At 44.9% G+C, this 19090-nt stretch overlaps 1 protein-coding gene across 2 annotated transcripts; it reads right to left on the bottom strand.

The window, feature by feature from the left end:
* Positions 1-516: 516 nt before the first annotated feature.
* plpp2b (phospholipid phosphatase 2b) lies at positions 517-18923 on the bottom strand. 2 transcript variants are annotated; one of them, XM_068591300.1, is made up of 7 exons: positions 18293-18923; positions 18038-18139; positions 7475-7626; positions 7119-7381; positions 6549-6606; positions 4573-4749; positions 517-3527 (listed from the first exon to the last, which is right to left on the bottom strand). In XM_068591300.1, the coding sequence occupies exons 2-7, from the start codon at positions 18111-18113 to the stop codon at positions 3369-3371; spliced, it is 885 nt and encodes a 294-aa protein (XP_068447401.1). In that variant the 5' UTR covers positions 18114-18139; positions 18293-18923; the 3' UTR covers positions 517-3368. The 2 variants fall into 2 exon arrangements, with proteins under 2 accessions (XP_068447401.1, XP_068447400.1); XM_068591299.1 differs by having other exon boundaries at positions 18038-18922.
* Between the last annotated feature and the right edge of the window lie 167 nt (positions 18924-19090).

The following is a 19090-nucleotide window of genomic DNA, read 5'->3' as shown; positions in this document are numbered from 1 at the left end:
CCTGAGCTGATAAAAGAAGATGTTTATGCATTGCTAAATAGCAGTAGAGAGGCAAGTGAGGAAAACATTTTTCTTCGTTGGCAAACAGAGCAGATGTCATACCTGGGGGATTGACCATGAGATAAACTTTGGATATCGAGCATTAACTGAAGCCAGCGGTGCCCAACACATCTTGTTACAACCATTTGTAACAATTTGTGTTGACCTTCTGGATGTGAGCTGAACGTTCCTCGTCCTTCCAACAAAACAAAAAAAAAAGCTCGCTATCAGGACTACTGTGTGCTCGCCAAGAACATCTTGGAATCTAGATTCTGCAACAAGGTATTTTATCATCATCATCTAATTTCTAAAATAGGGCAAAGGTTCCTTTCTGCGGTGAATGTGTTTATAATCCCCATCTATCAAGTACAGGACACAAATTATGTTGCAAATCTTTGCATTAACAATTTAGAAAGCTTGGTGTAAATCAATCATAACATCAGTGACATGAATGAATAAATTCAAACAAAGCGATGCAACTGAATGATTACATCTTTATTTAAAATTCTCTGGGTTAGAGCCTGTAGATATAATCTACATACAAAAAAAAAAGCAAACAATGTGAATCTTACCTACAAGTGGACATATAAACAGGAGATTGGCGAACCAGTGAGTCTACTTTCAGGCACACATCCATTAAAGCATGACAACAAATGGAGCCACATGACCAGCTGAGAAGCTCGGTGAAGCTGGAGGGGCATCAAACACCGTGACGTTTCCAGAGCCTCACCCTCGTTGGGGCTATTAGTGTGGCTGCTGTAATAGCCATGATGATTCAGATGCAGGAGAGGGGCTCGCACCGCAGCCAGATCCAGCTGTTTCTCGTTGTAAATGTGAGTTTTCAATGTGTAGAAGTCTCCTGGGGCTTTCACCATGGGATACTCCACACCCAACCCCCGAAAGCACCCCCGCCTTTCTCCAGTCCCAGCTCCGCTTCGAGGCCTCACAATCACTACCAGGTGAGATTCTCTCCGTCTTCCTGCCGCCCCCACCCCCACCTCCCTTTTTCCTATCAGGTTTGTGGTCTGTCTGATCTGGTGTGAGTACTCCAGGGGTCCACATTTCGTACCAAACTGTACAGGAGACCTCATTCACAAATTAACCTCATCTATCAACACAGGAAGGGGAAAAGGAACACAGAGGAATCTTTGAAGTGGGAATGGCGCAGCCTCACTAGCTTCAAAAACACATTGGGGTATGTAAACCTTCATTACAATAGCCCTTCAAAAGCCCTGCCAAGGCATCTGGCATTTGTTGGGAACTGGATCCGTTTGTGAGGCAACTCCTACAGCCACCAGTGTTACAATCTGAGGGCCAAAGCTCACTGTACAGGGGAAATTAAAATGCACCTCCATGTGAAATGAAAACATACAAGCATATATATATATATAAATATATACATCCTTCATGCAACATGAAACATGTCTCATAGCATTAGTATATACACAGTATTTGTGGCTCATAGTGGCAAGCGGGGGTGATTGCACAAAAACCTTAACAGCGCTGGCATTTTCAAATTGTAGGAGTAAGAACTTCTTGTATTTAAAATAAATTAGAACACCATTTTCAAAATGGTTGTCTCATCCTTCTTTGATTAATAGTGTTTGAGAAAAAAACGCACACAATAAAAAAACAGAAAAAAAGAAGACCAAGTAGCGTAATATTTGATTGGCAATATAGTAGTGGTTTGACACAAAGTCCAACAGTAATGAAAGCTATCTGCATCAATGGTTTCTACCTCTGCAGTCCATCTCACACAGGGGACACATAAATCAATCACAACTCAACAATTACATTTGAACATTTAAAAAAAAAAGCAAGGCCACTATTGAGGGTGAGTCTGACCCAGTCTGAACATAAAATCTGCACATAAAGTTTAAGACTCCGTATCCTTCACTTAACTTTGATTCGGACCAATTGGCACTCATGAGATGATGCAACAATCTGAACACAACACTACGAATAATCGCTGCGAGTAGAAATTCTCTTCAGGAATGAGAGTTGTAGCGCAACTCAGTCATCTGGCACGACGAGCCTGTACGGCCACTTTGAAAAGACATTAGATTGTTTGTCTGAGTAGAAACCCAGACCTGTTTGTGCAGCAGTTTGGATATCTGGCAAAAATGTATTGTCAGCGAAGTTCAGATCACGTTGAACCACGTTGTTCAAGTTGATATACGTTTCCTTTCAAAGCAGCTTCGGGGTGGCCTGCAGCTGACATTTTTAGTTTGTGCCTCTTTTTGCCAACAGCATGACATCATATGAGGGGAGAATGAGCTCGTTTACTGTAGACCGGGTGCTAACGTCAACTGATTGGTATGATTTGCAACACTCTTCTCGTGTGGAGCCATTTTAAGGTGCACTAAGAGGAAGCTCATCAAAAACTGTGCCTTCACTAACATTCATTAACATTCTTGTCTTTCTTCCTCTCGTTTCTTTCATCCCTGCCAACACATTTGGTTCTCTATATACAGAAATAAAAAATAAAAAAAACATAATTGTTAAAGCTACATTAAGCGATATATTTGATGTCGACATAGAATCAAAGGACTCCTGGGAAGTAAAATAGTTGCTTGTATCACGAGAATCAACTGCCCAGAACCTATTTTTTTGGCATATGAGCATAAAGGTGAGTGAAAATTAGCCTTGTATTTGTCAGTTGGCAGGAAAGGACTCATTGGGATGCCCGCAGTCCTCTGTCTTGTCTGTGTGTAACTTGTTTGTGAACACAAGCACTTATTAAGGCAATAGCATACAATAGTAAAGCATAGCTTGGTTGCTGTGGGTGTTTGGAGTCTATCGCTTAATGCAGCTTCAAGCACACATGCTTCAACATCAACAATGTCTTCAAAACAATATGCTCCTCTCTCTCTTACAGGAGAACAGGAGGTCATCAAGGTGTTTTTGACAGGGGGCTCAGGCACCTGGCGATGGGATGCCGCCCCCTCAGTCAGTCCAGTGGTTGGGGAGTAGATGCGGTGTGAGTGGTTTGGGAGGAAGGGAAGGAGTAGGGAGGGGAGGCTTGGAGGCTGCAAGCTGCAGACCTGATCCCCAGCCTTTCCTCCTTTCAAATGGACAAACAAAGGGTTGGTTGCAGAACTCGTAGACTCTCATACTTACTATCTCACACACATAGGACTTCTCATATAGCGTCATGAGTCTGCGGCGGGCAGCCGACAGAGTCAGGGCCGCAGATGACCCCGGTTATTGCCTGAACTAAAACACTGTTGACTGCACAATCGAGGTCGAAGCCCCAGAGTTGGACGCCAACACACAGGTCTGAGGTCTGCCGGCCACAGCCTCTGTTCCCTGGAGAGCATCAGCCCCCGTCACACGGGACCCGGATTGTGGTGATAGTTGTAATGGTTGCCGTGCTCGGAGTCTGCAATCTGCAGGCTGGGTTTCCTCGCTGGCTCCTCGCAATCGGCCGCGTCTGGTCTCACGCAACGCGGAGGACGCTTCTTAAAGAAGTCGGACACGAAGAGCACCTGCGGAGGGGAGAAGGAAAAAGGAAGGAGAGGACTTTAGCTTCGGTTACTGAAGGGAATGTTTTCCCCCGACAGAAACTGGAGTACCGGTATAAGCATGTAAGGGATACAGAGGAGGTAAGGGCTGGGCTGGAAACTCTGATTGCATGCGTCTGGGCAGATCTATGCACAGCTGTTAAGTGACACACTCACACACACATCTGAGGGGAACACACAGAGAGCAGGCACAACCCCTGAAGGCTATAAAACACGATGCCCAAGAGGGTCTCTCCTTGCTCATAACACTGCGGAGGCCAAAAGAGCGGGCTCACTTCCCAATTAATCATACGTGGACACATACACACTAACACACACCCCACCACTCCAGAATATCCACAAGGCGGTGCTGACAGCGGCTCACTCCACAAAAAAAAAAAAGGGAAGTGGCCAAACAATAAAGACGCCCAGCTGGATGGAGCGAGCAGAATGGACTTGTAGCCCGAGGAGCTTTCCAGCTTCAGTGCGTTGGTTTGTATCAAGTCACACTTTGCTGCCGCCACGCTTCACTCCCCTTTTTTTAACCGCCAGACTGAAATGAAGCTGAAATATGGATTCTTCAGCGACTGTTGCACTTTGAAGGGAGTATCACGAGCAGAAAGATTTCCATTAAATGTCCTTTTATAAAAGATCTGGACCCACCTCTTTGCTTTTACAAAAGCCAGGGGAAAAAAAAAAAAAGTCAGACTCAAAAGTTAAGATGTCATTGAGTTTGAGGCTGGAGCTTCTTCCCGGATAATTTAATGTCAAAGAATGTGGCCAGTATTTCTAGAGATGAGTTTTAAACTCAATAGCTTTGAGCTGGTGACATCATATTAGTTTTAGTCGGCCTATACGATCTCAAACTCCCTGTAAATTGCCAATAGAATAACTTCCATTCACTGCATGAGCAGCTCAGCGTCTTGATACCCCCGAGCAGAACTTATGACTGTCCGATATGGAAATAGCATGAAGGATGTATTCAATTTGGCAATGTTTGCCCTTGAGAGAAGTTGCTGTGGAGACTCACATTGAATACAGCAACAAGCGCTCCCTGCAGCAGCCCCACCAGCACGTCACTCCAGTGGTGCTTGTAATCAGACACTCGGGTGTAACCCACGTACACCGCGAAGGCCACCAGGAAGAACTGAATGGTGGGCCGGAGAAGTCTGGCCCACTTGGCCACCAGTCTCGCCTGCACATACAGCTGTAGGAAGAGGAAAGGGGGGGGGGAAGAGTCAGAAAAGAGCCATTACACTGAAACGTTGGTCTCCCTCAAAAGGTTATCACACCACACAAGATGAGGATAATGTAAATGGTGTTTGGACCAACATCTCCAGTATTGGCAGTGAGATAATGTTATATTAACAGGCTTGGGGAGTGATGGAATGCATGGAAAGCTCTTATGTTATGAGGATAAGATATGTATTCTAATGTGGTTACACTTAATGATACCAGTCTCACACAATGAGTGAAAAAAAAGCTTTTATTTTCAGCTTTTTTTATTTTGCTATTATTTTGTACACCACGCAGATAAAAAAAGGGGGAAAAACATCCCAAACAGCAGAATGGTTTACGCACTTTCCAGTTCACCAAGACATGCAAGATGAATTTATAGGAAATGGAAAAGCGCTTCAAATGTGTGTTCCAGCAAACATAATAAGGGACAAGCTGGGAAATTTGCATGCTGGTTAATTTAATTGATATTGCTACCGCTGCTGCGGCTCCAAGTTAAAATCCGGCTTAATTAACGTGCCAAATGATCCCAGTCCTTGGATGATGACAGCATGCCACAGCTGGAAGGCATAACTTGCACTGTGATGTTGTTCCCCTTTTTCTGCTTTACATACAAAATAATTACGTCTCATCATTTTCATTTCACTCGTTCTTATTTGCACATCAGCATTGAGGTCGTTTAAAAGTAACAGAAAATAGTTACGTTACTTTAATATTGGGAAACGTGGATTAGGTTACTGATTATAGTCACTAATTGTATCAAATACATTATATGCCCAACCAACCCTGTATATAATGTCATGTCAACATCCTGTCTCACAAATGTCAATACGCCGACAAAGCAGTGACGTAAGGCAGCAGTTACATTTCTGTTTTGCAAGTCCTGTATTTGCTTAAAGAGACAGCCCGCCGAGGATGTCAGGGGAGATGGCATCATACTCCAAACACCAAAAACTGAAACGTCTATTCATCTGAAGCTCTCCGATGCCAAAGCAGTGGCTGCGATGTCTCAAATTGGATTTAACTGCAAACGGTTGCGGTTGAATCAAATATATGTCCACTGTGGACTGAAACCCCTTTCTCACTGGAAAACAGCAGACGCCAACAAATTATGAACCTGGCAACAGTACAGACTTCTCTGGGCTTCTGCTGGGCTGATGCTGAAGGTGCAAAAGTTGGCATCACACTACACTAACCCCCTCCCTCTCCCCCTCGCCACTCTGCAGTGAACACTGGAGCACATCACAGCCCGGCTCTGTGTGCAGCATTTGCCTGGCAAAGCAGGTACTGACAGGAATGGGCACTGTGGTCGGTCTGTTCTTTCAAATGTTCTTTGAACTGAACAATGGTGCTTTGCTTGGCTATCTAGCGCTGGTGCCTGGCTTTTAACACAAAGGGACGAGGCCAAGGGTAATGAACTGGATAGGCCTGGAAGACAGAAAACAACACATGCCTCGCCTTCATCAGCGCTGGGAAAAAGGCAGCAGAGGCCTCCAGGTCATTTCTTTTAGCGTCTACATTCTTCCACTGAACTCGTGCCTTGTCCTTTATGTCCACATGCACAAACCGCCTCTCTGAGCCCTTTTTTTGTCCTTCTCAAAAATGAACCCTGGAGTGTGGATCCGAAAGCAAAAGCCCGTCATCAGATCCAGCTGGGGACTGTTACGCCTGATTCACACCGAGATATCCGTTTCCTCGTTTACCTTACAGAGAGATGTGTAGATACACTGTGTTTTAGGACTTTTAGGAAGAGAAACACGCTGTACTTACCGCGAGGAAGAGCATGCAGTACATTCCGAAAGAGGAGTGACCGGAGTAGAAGGACAATCTGGAGAAGAGAAACGATCAAATCTAATGCGTCACACAGGATATTTGGAAATGTCCAATCCAGTTGGCATCATTATCGTGTAAATGTGTTCGAATTTCACCCCCCAGACAAACACCAGCATGAGATAATAAGTGATAAAGTGTCAATTATATTTTTCAATTACATATTTTCCTCTCCAAGCATGATGATACAAGCTAGAGCCGATACCGATATGGGATACCCGGCGGATACTGACTCAAATAGCTGGATTATTGTGACAATTTCTCGATGTATTATTATCATTAGCATTATGATTTGAAATAAAAGCCAAGCCTGAATACATGACATAAAAAGATTGATCACGTAATCACAGAGAGGCACACATGTCATTCAATTAATACTGGTACTCTGTATCAGCCGATACGCAAAGTCCTAATACTGGTGTCGAGACAGTAAAAGTCAGCTCGGTGCATCCCCGGCTACAACATCACCGGGATATCTCCTCCTCCTCCTCCTCCTCCTCCTCGTCCTACCTGGACTCTGTGACGTCGCGAGGCTTGCCGGTGCAGTTGATCTCCTGCATGTATCCCGTGCAGACCTTCGGAAGACACACGGCCATGAAGTTCGGTCTCGGGCGGCCGATGGTGAACTTGGCGAGGTCGGTGAGCGACTGGCTAACAGAAGCTCCAAACAAGAAGGTGCCCACCACCTTGTAGAGGGCAGCTACATACTGGTTGAAGTCAGAATTGGAGTAAATTCTCTTGCTGTAGACCAGGTAAGCCTCTCCCGAGGAGATCTTGGGGAAGAGGGAGAACAGTGAAAACAGCTTTCTTGAGGGCCTTTTTTTTTAGCATCATTAGAAGGATGAAGGTGATGAGGTAGAACTTACAATGATGACGGTGCAGGAGATAGTGACAGCTGCTAGCATGCCATGGGTGATGGTGTCTGGCTTTAGGGGGTACATGATGCTCTCGTCATCACAGTAAACCCCTCTTTGATATGGCTTGAACAGGATGGTCATGACGATGAAGGGCAGTGCCGCTGGAGCCGCAACGAAGCAGAGCAACGGTGTGATGAGATGTATATTTATAAGAATTGTGCTTGTGGTGAAATGAGACGAACGCATTTGGCACAGCCTCGGTTACAACCGGGCACACAGACCAGGAACAAGGTCGATCCAAGTTAATGGACAAAATGTTTTGGAATAACATATTTGTGCCTTTTCAGACATGACATCATTTTAAAAAAAAGCTGGGAAATAAAAATGTTTCTCTAAGGATAGCCAAATTGTTTTCTCTCTCCCTCTGGACCTCTAGGGTATAAAAACATAATGATGAAAACAACCCACAAGGACAAAAAAAAACATTCAGTAGTTAAATGTCAGGTTGAAATACACAGCAGGGAATTACAAAAATAAAACGGTAAAAAATAGTATTTATATACACATGAATGTGGGCATATGTAAAAATCAAACATCACACACATACTCGACAGACACAAAGAGTGCACACACACTTCCAAGACTGTATACACACACACACACACACACACACACACACACACACACACACACACACACACACACACACACACTACTGCAGACACAACTGCAGCTCTTTTGAATGATGTGGCGGTGTGCAAAAATAAGACAAAATATAGCTGCTGACGACTCCTAAGTGCACGAATATATGTCCTTGAGATGTTTGAAGACATCCATCTCAGAAATACCCGTCTTTCTCGCTCTGGTACGCACACTCACACTCACTTCACTGCATTTTGTTGATGTGAAAGTGGTAAAAAAAAAAATGACAAAAGTGGAATAATCACATGCTAATGAATAATTTTTGGGGATGCTATTTTGCTCTTCCTCCTTTGAGTCAAACCACTCCGAAATTTAAGGAGACTGAAGGGACTTTTTGAAAATGTGTGAAAGACCTTACTTGATAAACAGAAATTGCCAATTTATTGAAAGTTTTCTTGGAAAAAAACCCCTGAAAGGAGGTCATTTTAAAAAGCAGACAGACAGTCTTGAGGACACTGTGGGAATGCCATACAGCCACATACTGAAGGCAAGAAAAACAGCAGTGAAAAACCTACTGCACACAGTTGAAACGTGCTCTCTCCAATAGTATTACATTTCTGTGTAAATGAGGAGTGCACCCCTCCCATTTAAAAAAAAAAAAAAAAAAAGGTCTGCAGCTGTCATAATTCCAGGAGGACTTTTCCAGCGAGACTGACTGATGAGAGACCGACAGTCCACAAGCTGAAGACTGAGACGAGAAGGAAAATATACAACTGGATGGTGGATCGGGCTTCAGCTGAGGTGGACACTCCGCAACACAGAGTTTAACTCCACTCTGAAACGATTATGAAACGACAGCCGCCTGTAAATGCACGCACACCCACAAATGCACGGCATGTGTTTCGTGAATTCGACAGCAGTGGGCTTAGCGGTTCAAAAAGACGTGAAGAAGGATGCAGAACATGTTAACGCGGCGCTGAAACTGTAGCTCATTCTGAGAAAGAACAACATGGGCACACTATCATGAATAAAACTGGACTAACGAATGAAGCAGACAAATTACCCTAATTCACAATAAACAACAAACAATCACACCTGCACAATGGCATGCAGTGTGTCTCCCTCGTGTCTGACATCGCTTCCATCGGCGGTGACATGAGATGAGTACGGACATTGTTTAGTTACATGCCAACTGCACATGTTCCTCACAGACTCAGTGAGTAAGGGCAGCGGCAAAATAGAAGCTTTGTGTTAAGAGGAGAGTAGACAATAGCGCTCTATAGGATGAACACATCATTGCACATAGACTCCCGGTAAGCCGGCCTTGGGAGGAGCTGGGTTTCAACTAGACAAACATGGAAGGAAAAAAACGCAAATAGAGAGAGTAATATTTATACACGGCCAAAGCTCTAATCTTCTTTCTTCTAAAAGGAGGAGGAATCCCACATTTTATATTTCAACACACGATGTGAAAGTAAAAAAAACACCCGTCCTATCGTCCAAAATGGCCTTCAGTATTGACAGTGTACCGCACAAACTGGATATTTTGTTGGCAGGTTTGTTATGGGTGAAATGTAAAATGAAACAGAGCCAAACTAGCCAAGTTAACCAGCTGCTGGCCAAAGTCTTAGTCCACGTGTTTTCCTCTTCGCACCACCAACATCCTGTTTGGGACAACCTGTTTTGTGACATAACTCCCGTCCTGTGTCAGGTGCCTCAGGGGAGCACCTCGCTAGGAATTTACTGATGTGACTTTGGGGTACAGGCGTGAAAGACGTATTAATATTTTCATCAGGCTTCAGAAAGTGTATTAGCGTCGGGTTAGCTACTAACCTCCCCATACTTGTTTTACTCATTTTAGTACAGGCCATTTCCCCAACAGACGCCTGTGTAATGCAAGTACCGCCCCTCCCTTCCCTTTGTCTAAAAGCCCTAGTCTCTATCTGAGCAGCAGCTGGAGGACACCTGTCCCTGCACAGCCACTTCCCACAAGCCATCGACCACCAGACGCCTACTGGGTCGCTGTTATCGCATCCAGCAGCCATATCAGGACGCGGTAAACCGGGTGTATAAAGACATATTCCACATATTTGCCTGTCAGCACCACCAAAGTCCCGTTTGTGACGACGACCACGGCACAATATATGTTCTCTTGTATTCAACGAACATCCTGCAGCAGACGTCTCAGGGGAGAACCCTGAGACGTGCATTTATTGATGTGGCAGCTTCTGCATCTGTACCCTGCTTCCTGGTTCCAGCTGGCATAGACCTCTCCATCTCCTCACCGAACTGATTGAGAGTCATTACGGGAGTTATCGCGACGACTACTTATGCATATCTCTCTAGAACTGCCTGCTTTTAAACATGTTTAAACTTAGTTTAAACTGATTTGCTTTTGATGGCCACCCTGATGTTAAGCATCTGAGAAAGATTATCTTAAACATTTCCAGACTCTTCATATATCCGGTATGGACACAAATTAAATTCACACAGCTTGCCAAAAATGCTATTTGATAACATAATATTAACAGACATGAAAATAAATATTGTTTTTGGGGGTTGGAGGGTTGAATCCATTGCTTGGGGGGGAGGGGCATTACGACTGGAAATCTGTTTCCACTCTGGATATTATGTCAGCCAATACCAACGTTTTAAGCCGTGTGGAATGTTTGCATTCAACACAACTAAGACTTGCAATCCAACACATCTCATTAAGACATAACGTTGTGAAGCGGTGTGTAAGATTGGCCTGGACAAAGTCACGGGGAACCTTTATTTACTTTCTACGGCATGGAGAATGTCACTTTAAAAACGGCAGGAGGACATAATTATTTCTAGTGATGTGGTACAGCAACTTCAAAACTGTTTTACGAAGCTTTTAACACCTGCCAGAGCGAGGCCATTTATCACGGCAGAGCGAGAGAAAAATTAAGTGAAAAGCTTCAAAGAGAGGTGCCAGCAGCTAATGAAATATACCACCTTCTTCAACCCAACACGCTGACAATAGGCTGACTGGCTTCTGCGTGTACGTCGACGACATTACAGTCGTGGGTGTCATTTGTATTTATCTGTTTAGTCGCATGCGAACGGTTTTAATGAGTCTCTTTGCTCTTCTAAATCCTCTTAAAAGCTTGGATTTTGCCAGTTTGCCACACATTTTATGGAATGAGTGAAGTCAGGGCACCTGGCCTTAAATAACCCTCCCCTGGCTTGTAAAAAAAAAAAAAAAAAAGTAGGAATTTTTTTCATTTCTGTGCTCATAAATGAAACACCCATTCAGCTGGCACATGACTTCACCTTGATAGTCGTTAATGACAAGTTTGGATGAAAATAAAAGCGCTCAAATGAAATGTTAGAAGTTGGGCTTGCTGTCATGGGCAGAGTGAGTGGTACATCGTGAGTATGTCTCATGCGCCTCTGATCATATCTGCAAGGAACAAACCAGCCACTCTTAAAAAAGTAGACACACACACACACACACACACACACAGCTCAAAAATAGACCCTTCAGCAGGCAAAGTAGGTCTCTGGGAAACCACGAGACAATCCCACAACCCAGACTGACACTGCTCCAGAGCTGCCTTCACTTTCATAAAGACCAAGCCTCTGACTTGTGTGGGGGATTTATCTGTCGAGAAAAACACAAAAGAACATATATATGGAGGGAAGGTAGCGGAGAGGGGGGTGGGGGGGGCGAGAACCTTCTCTTTAGACACCTGCTTTTGTGGACGGAGGCAGGGAAACGCCGCCAGTGTGGAATGTAGCCAGGAAGCTAATCTCCATCTGCCAGTCAAAAATCTCCTGCCAGAGCCTCAAATGGGAGTTTGTTTGAAGTCGCGGGATGCAGAGCTCAGGCTTTCCCGTCTCAGATTAAGGAAGGCCCATTTTAGAGGCCTTGGTTGCATTCCGGGAATTTTTAAGGCTTTTTTTATTATTGGCCTGGTCGCAGATAGGCATTCACCCATCGTGGCACTTCGGTGTCTCCCTCTGCTGAAATGGGCACGAGGGCAACAGAGAGCAAAGTAACTGATGAGGACTGCGTGCCGAGAGGAGCATTACACAGTCAGAGGAGCATCACGGACATTGTTTTTGCATTAATTGATACCACGGACTAACAAAGATTCCAGTGAGAGATGGGATATGCTTTTCCTCCATTTTGTTCACCACTGCTGATTCACATCCTGCATTCTGCTATGTTTTCCCCCCTCTCTCTCTTATTCAATGTCATTCATTCTTCTCTCTGGAGCTGCGTCACTGTGTCTGTCAGTCTCTTGATCGCAGCGTCCTCCCACACACTTCTCCTTCTGTCGTAAATATAGAGGTCTCGACGGGATGGTGCTTTATTTAGCCGGCAGATGTGCAATTACGAAGAAGCATTTGGACCACAATAGCACTGGGGGGCTGAGCTTGTCCTCTATCTGTCTCTCTCTCTTTGGCTTTTTAAAAAAAAAATTTAATTGCAGTAACTCATTTGATGCTACAGAAAAAGGTTGACGCCTTCATCATCTGGAAGTTGGTTCAGTGGTTTGAGAGTGCCTCACACCTACTTGCCTCTGACATAACCTGCTGCACCTGTAAAACCATGTGGATGGACAATTATTCTCCTCAAGTTGAAAAACATACAGTCTGGGTTTTCATTGTGTGTGTGTGTGTGTGTGTGTGTGTGTGTGTGTGTGTGTGTTAGTGTGCGTATGCCCCAGCGCTGCCCTGTTTGGTCTCAAACTTTCCTTCAGGGTCACAGCTGGAACATTTGCTCCTCCTACATTTCTTCGACTCAAATTTCTCGTCTTTCCAGCTCGAAGGTCACTTTGGGAGTTCCTGCTTTCTATATTCAACCCTCTTTCCAATCCATCTTTTCCGTCTGTGGATAGCTCTTGTTTCCTCTCACATGACTGCCATTCTTTCTTGAATTTTCACCCACGGGGTCACTCTTTATCAGTGACTCCATGTGACTTATATGCCTCCAACTGTCATCCACCTCCCACTGTGGACGTGGAAAAAGGAAGGATGTTTTGTTTGTGTGTCCACTCCTTTCCAGCTCTCTTTTGTTTCCTCCTTCCAATTCAAACATGTGTGTTTGAAATGACAGCAGGACACCTTTAGCACCAACGCTTTAACAACATGCTGTTACAGACCTTTACAAGGTGGCTCAAAACAAAACAACTAAAAGCTCCCTCCTTCTGACTGTCTCACCCCAAGCTGGACTGACTAATGTGGAAGGTATGTGCTGAGCTTACAACCTCTGCCGCCGTTGGCCTCTGGAATTCTAATTCACACGAGGAACGCCCAACTTTACCAGTCACACCAAATCCTCCTCCTGCTGCTGCCGCCGCCGCTGCTGCCGGTGGTGCCCCATTCTTTATTTTTAATCCTGCTGTTTGGCTCCGGCCATCATTTACGCATGCTTAGGTCTAAGCAGTGCAGAAGGAGACAGGGTGGCAGGCGAGGGCGTAGTGGTGGTGGGAGGGCAGCTAAATCCGGCAATCAAAGAGTCTGGGTTTCGGAGGGGGATCAAAGATTTCGGCCACACAGGTTTGAACCTCGACCATCAAGGTCTGCAGCAAGAGTTAGGACTGTGAGTGGGGCTGAGCGTCTCTGAAAGGGTAATAAATGTGTTGCTGTGTTGTCTGCACATCATTGCTACACACACACAATTCAGGATTTAAATAACTAGGTTCAACAGTTGCCTGACACCAGTGATATTGTTTGTGTTTCTCCAAATGAGGACCACATTTTCCAAACGTCTGGTCCCTGTCCAAAAAGTCCTCTTTGCTTACTCTGGCTTCTCTTTTGTGTGGATGTGTTTTCTTTACTGGAAAGAATAAATAAACATGTTGGCCGGACAATCAACTGCCTTTAAAAAAAAGACACCGGAAAGCTCCAATAGAACAGCAGGCGCTAAGGTTTTTACGTGCGAGGCATTTAAGGAAGTTTCTCATGAAATTCAAAACAAAAAAAGTGGTAGAAGTGGCTGTCAATGTTATGTTCATTCATGTCCTCAAGCAATGACAACTGTTACGTTACATCGCAAAAGGTGCCTCTCTCTCAAATTTTCTACCAGCTCACAGTCAAGCTTTTTCAAATCCATGTACTTAAAGGTCTCAAAATGTATGGGATTTCTCATCCACTTTAACGCATGACTGGTAAAAGACTTAAGCAATTAAGGTCATTGCGGGGAAAAAAAGAAGAAGAAGAAGCCAGGCTCTTATTTCTCAAAGGGATGTGCCCGTTTGTTGAAAGGGCTTCAGTTTCCATGACAAAGCTCTCCTGAGGAAAACAATTCCCATCGAGCGTCTTCGCAGCCTTTCACTGAGAACTCGGGGCGATCCATCTTCCCAACACAACAGCATGAGAGGCCCAGCTCCCTGGAGACGCTGCAGCACCAACAAACTACCAGGCATCCAGCGAGGTCAAAGACCAGAGCGCGGGGATGTTCACACGCGCCCACGGTCCAACAGGAGGGAAGATACTGCGAGGAAAACATAGAGCAGCGTTGGGAGCTAACTATTGTAGCATAGGTAATTAATAGGTCAATAACAAGACGCTAATACAAATAACTCCACTGTGTGTATGTACGGTAAGATTCTCTGCAAGCACAAAACCACAAGAGTGGTATGAACACAACACTAATTAAGCCGTGTGTGTGTGTGTGTGTGTGTGTGTGTGTGTGTGTGTGTGCGTGACAGACTTTACAGAACTGGTTTGGGACTGTACAGCACAACACAGCCGACGCATGGAAAAACAAAGTTGTGCGTGAGCGTGTCTTGCACTAATTCATTGCCTCGAGGCCTCTTAGTCCCACATACTTACATAAGAGTATCAAAGACATTACTCATAACACACAATAGACAACACTCGTAACGCAGCAGTGAACCAGCTTCATCTGCAGACTGCACCTACGACTGCGCTGTGGAGAGGTATGGGAGAGCAGGGAGAGGTTGAATGAACCCCGGCCTTTCCTCTCTTTGCTCTCAGCCAACACCCAGCGTCTATTTGTGCTGAGTGTAGACTTACACGGGCAGAGGAGGAGAGGAAGGGAGGGATACAATGAAGAAAGAATGAAGAAGGGAGGCCGAGCTTCAAATGAACAATCCACTCATGACAAAGGCCGATATTTAGATGTCCCCCATGATGAGTCAGACAGATTTCTTAGCCGTAAACTAGACGGATAATACAACAGACTTTGTGTTTGAGGAATGAGTAGACCACGTCTTGGCTATCAGCCACTATTTTGGGTCAGATTTCTCTATTAAAAAGGTTCAGCGATACTGTTTGACTTTGTATGAACATGAAGGAGGGCACCTCCACAACAACTGTTAGTTTGACCTAGGCAGGGCAGGGTGTGAATGACAGAAAGCACACCAGAGGAATCACTCTGCGATCGGATTAGACATAACAAAAGAGAGATATGTAAACTAGGCTGTATGAGTAGAGCACAGGAGCTTGAGTGAGATGCTTGGGAGGCAGCTCCAGAGAGGAAATGGCCACTGTAGAAGAAAAGCTGAAGATCAGAGCCGAGTTTAACATTCAGCGTTAAAGCCATAGAATGTATAGAAAGAAGATGACGTCATCGTGACGTAGCAAATTGACTGTTTTGAACCATTGAGTTGGCATTTAGGACGTCGCCATCTTTTAATTTAGAGGCAGACGTGTCACGGGGAGCTCGATAAGACATTTTTAGGCGACCAAAAATGGTACAATTATCTTTTATGAAGTGAAAAAAAAGTGGCAAAAATACACCCAAACCGGACAACATCATGATATCAACCTGTCAATCACAAGGTAGCCGCGCCTTAAAGCTTGTTCTGCTTTATCGTCCATTTGACTCTGAATGGGACCATCATTTACTTAATGAAGGTAATAAATAAAGTGAGAAATAGGGTCATTTTTCTCATAAACCTCTATACAAACGGTCTATTTGCAACCAGAGGAGTCTTCACCTGCTGACCGGCAGAAAGAATGCAAGTTTAAAGCTCTTCCGCAACGGCTTCACTCTTCATGGTCACAATCGGAAAGGTAAACCCATCTCAAAACTCTGTTTCCATATCGGTCAATGGTTCGCATAATTACAAGCTCTACCATGTAATTATTATATGGCTGGGGCAACCTCACATAAGCTTGGGGTTGACTTGACATTTTTTTTTGGGTGGCTGATGTGGGTGGCAAAGGGGAAGGGCAAAGCAAAAGGGTGGGATGCCGCGATCCAGACCTGACCGATCAACCAGACCCAGACGTTAATCCCAGACTTGTGACAGCAAAATGGTGAGGCTTATCAAGTTCAGCAGTCTGTGGATGTTCCCACTGATGGAAAAACACCCCTAAGCTCTCCAAAAAGCCAGAGAGGGAGGGCGGGGGGGGGAGGGAACTGAAACTGCACAGCAGAGCAGATCCGCACAAGCATGTGCCACCTCCTTTCTACAGTCTCCCTTCAACTTCCACCACTATCACCGGTGCAGACACAACAGGGGATGGACACACCAGACTGTTACGCAACACACGTCTGTCAACGGCTTGAGGCTTTAACACAGAAACCCTAGAGTCCCACCACAGTGGTACATTCCACATACACACACACACACAATCTCTGAGGCTGAAAACTACTTCTTTTTTTTCCTGCATTGAGGATTTCTCACCTTGACTGTTTTTAGTGATGTAAATGTTTTTTTTATTAATGAATCTAATTTAAATGATGCATGTATTGATTGTTATCAGCAACAATAGCGAGTGGATGGTATTGCTTTTCCACTTGTGAGCCATTATGTCTGTCTATGTGTATGTGTGTGTGTGTCACCATGGCAAAATGAGACACCTATTGTAGCAGGAACTACCACAGATATGCTTTTGAGTAGTTTTCCGGGTGTTTATATGTCGGTGGACAGACACAACTATACAGGTTTGTTGTTGTGATCACAATGAATTCAGAGTACAATGATGGGTGCGGTTCGGACAAGAGCACCAGGAGTAGAAGGGTAAGAAGTGTGGACAATTAGATGTCCACACTTCGTTCGTGGAAGGCTTTAAAACCAGTAATGACACCTGTTGTCCTCTGGATATCGCTCACATTCATTAAAGACTGGCATCAAAAGACAACACCTCAGTATTTGTTCTTTGCTCAGAGGAGGAAGGAGACAAACACACGTGGTCTCGTTTCTACAACAATGGAAAACAACAAGCTAACCCTGTGGAAAACGGTTTCAAAAGTTAAAAGCAAAACAATGATGCTCTGTGGAGCAATGTGGTCGTCACATCCCGAGAAAGGCACTGTATGTGGGAAGTGGGTGGATTTTTGAGAAGATTCCTGGCAGACAAAATATTGTGGAAAATATGGAATAAGAGGCACATATGCACACACACACACACACACACACACACACACACACACACACACACACACACACACACACACATATCACATTTCCATAAGCAAACATTACACTTCCTGAGGCTCTGCAAAGCCCTGCAAGGTTTTTTGCTGAGGCGTTTGGAGCATGCAGCAGGCCTGAGAGGAGAATCAACGCATTCCCTCGTGTTCCTCCATGGTGCCACTTCATGTCACATTTCAGCCTGGACCATGTTGCAGTTGGCATCTGCTTACACAGGATGACTCCTCTTTTATAATAATGGACTACACTGGAAACAGTTGCTTCATTGGCCTTGCCTTTGCTGGATGAAATAGACTCGATGTGTTGTCCCGCGGAGCTTTCCTCTAATTAAAAACATGTCTTCGTGTCACTTTGACGTCCAAATAAAATAAATAATTCCCCAGTTGCTGTCGAGAGTGCATAACACACCAAGCGACATGCAATACACTGCTGCAAACACAAGCACATGATCTTTATCAGGATATCAGGTAGAAGATAAGACAATAAGATTCTAGATAAGAGGCAGATTACGCTGACGTATAGTTTGGTACTTGTGTCCATAACTTACCAACTACAACGCACAGCACGTCCATCAACACGTACAGCTTCTTCTTCCTCGGGTCCTTCATCTTCTTTCCGTTCATTTACTTCAAAAAATAATAATCAATAACTTGAAAAAAGGGGGGCGGGGGGGTTACTTCTTTGAGAAAGAGGCTAACAAGTCCATCGGCGCAGGCTCGCTTCAGAATAAAAGTGCAGGCTCTGTAAACAGCCTGGTAACCGGCACTACGAGTTCTTCCGGGATCCCCTTCCCTTCCCTTACCTGTGCTGACATTGACAGCAAAAGGTGTGCGCTTTTTTTTCCTTTTTTTTTTTAAACCGGCAGCGTCTCCGAGCAGATCCGCAGCAGCACTGGAGTCCTGCGTCCCCCTGCGCGCATTACCACTTTGGGTACAACACCAGAACTGGAGGCGTCGGGAGATTTCGCAGCGCTTGAGGCGTCGGGAGAATCCGGTACACACTCTGTTTTCTCCGCACCCACCACGCCACCGCGCTGGTCCCGCCTCCTGACTTCCTCGTATGGCTCCTCTGCGGCTGTCTGGTCATTGCCAGGCTCGATTGGTTTTGGTTGTTTTACGCGCAGACGCGCAAAGAGCGAGAGAGGAAAACGTTCAGTGGGTTTCGCTCGATTCTTCTCCCGCTGCTTTGCAAGCCGACGTTTTTTTTTTTATGTCTTTAGAGTGGAGAGGACTTGAACACTGAACGAATCAGAGCAGGAGGAGGTGCCTGACTGCAGTGGATTGACACAAACTCCGCTGGGAATAAAGTAAAGTCCTCCAACTTCTGACTGCCACCGCACCTGACCTCATAATCTGGACTAATCTGGGTTTAATTAGTGGATTTAAAAAAGCACTACGCTGCGGTTGCGGCTTTAATTGAGGACTCGGCTCTGTCCCCAGTTCTGAACTCCTCACAGAGATGAGAGCCCTATATTATCTCATCCCATCATGCACTCCATTTACCCCATGAGAGATCCACAGGGGGGGGAAGAGACACTTGAACTGTTACATTTAGTTGAGAATTTAATCTGTTCCCAGAGTGCACTCTTCTGCAATGTGTG

The sequence above is a fragment of the Clinocottus analis genome, unplaced genomic scaffold, assembly GCF_023055335.1.
Source record: "Clinocottus analis isolate CAN_PGR_092001 unplaced genomic scaffold, fCliAna1.0.p SCAF_25, whole genome shotgun sequence".
NCBI lineage: Eukaryota > Metazoa > Chordata > Actinopteri > Perciformes > Cottidae > Clinocottus > Clinocottus analis.
The sequence above is the reverse complement of the archived record's forward strand: the minus strand, read 5'-3'. Positions and strand labels throughout refer to the sequence as shown.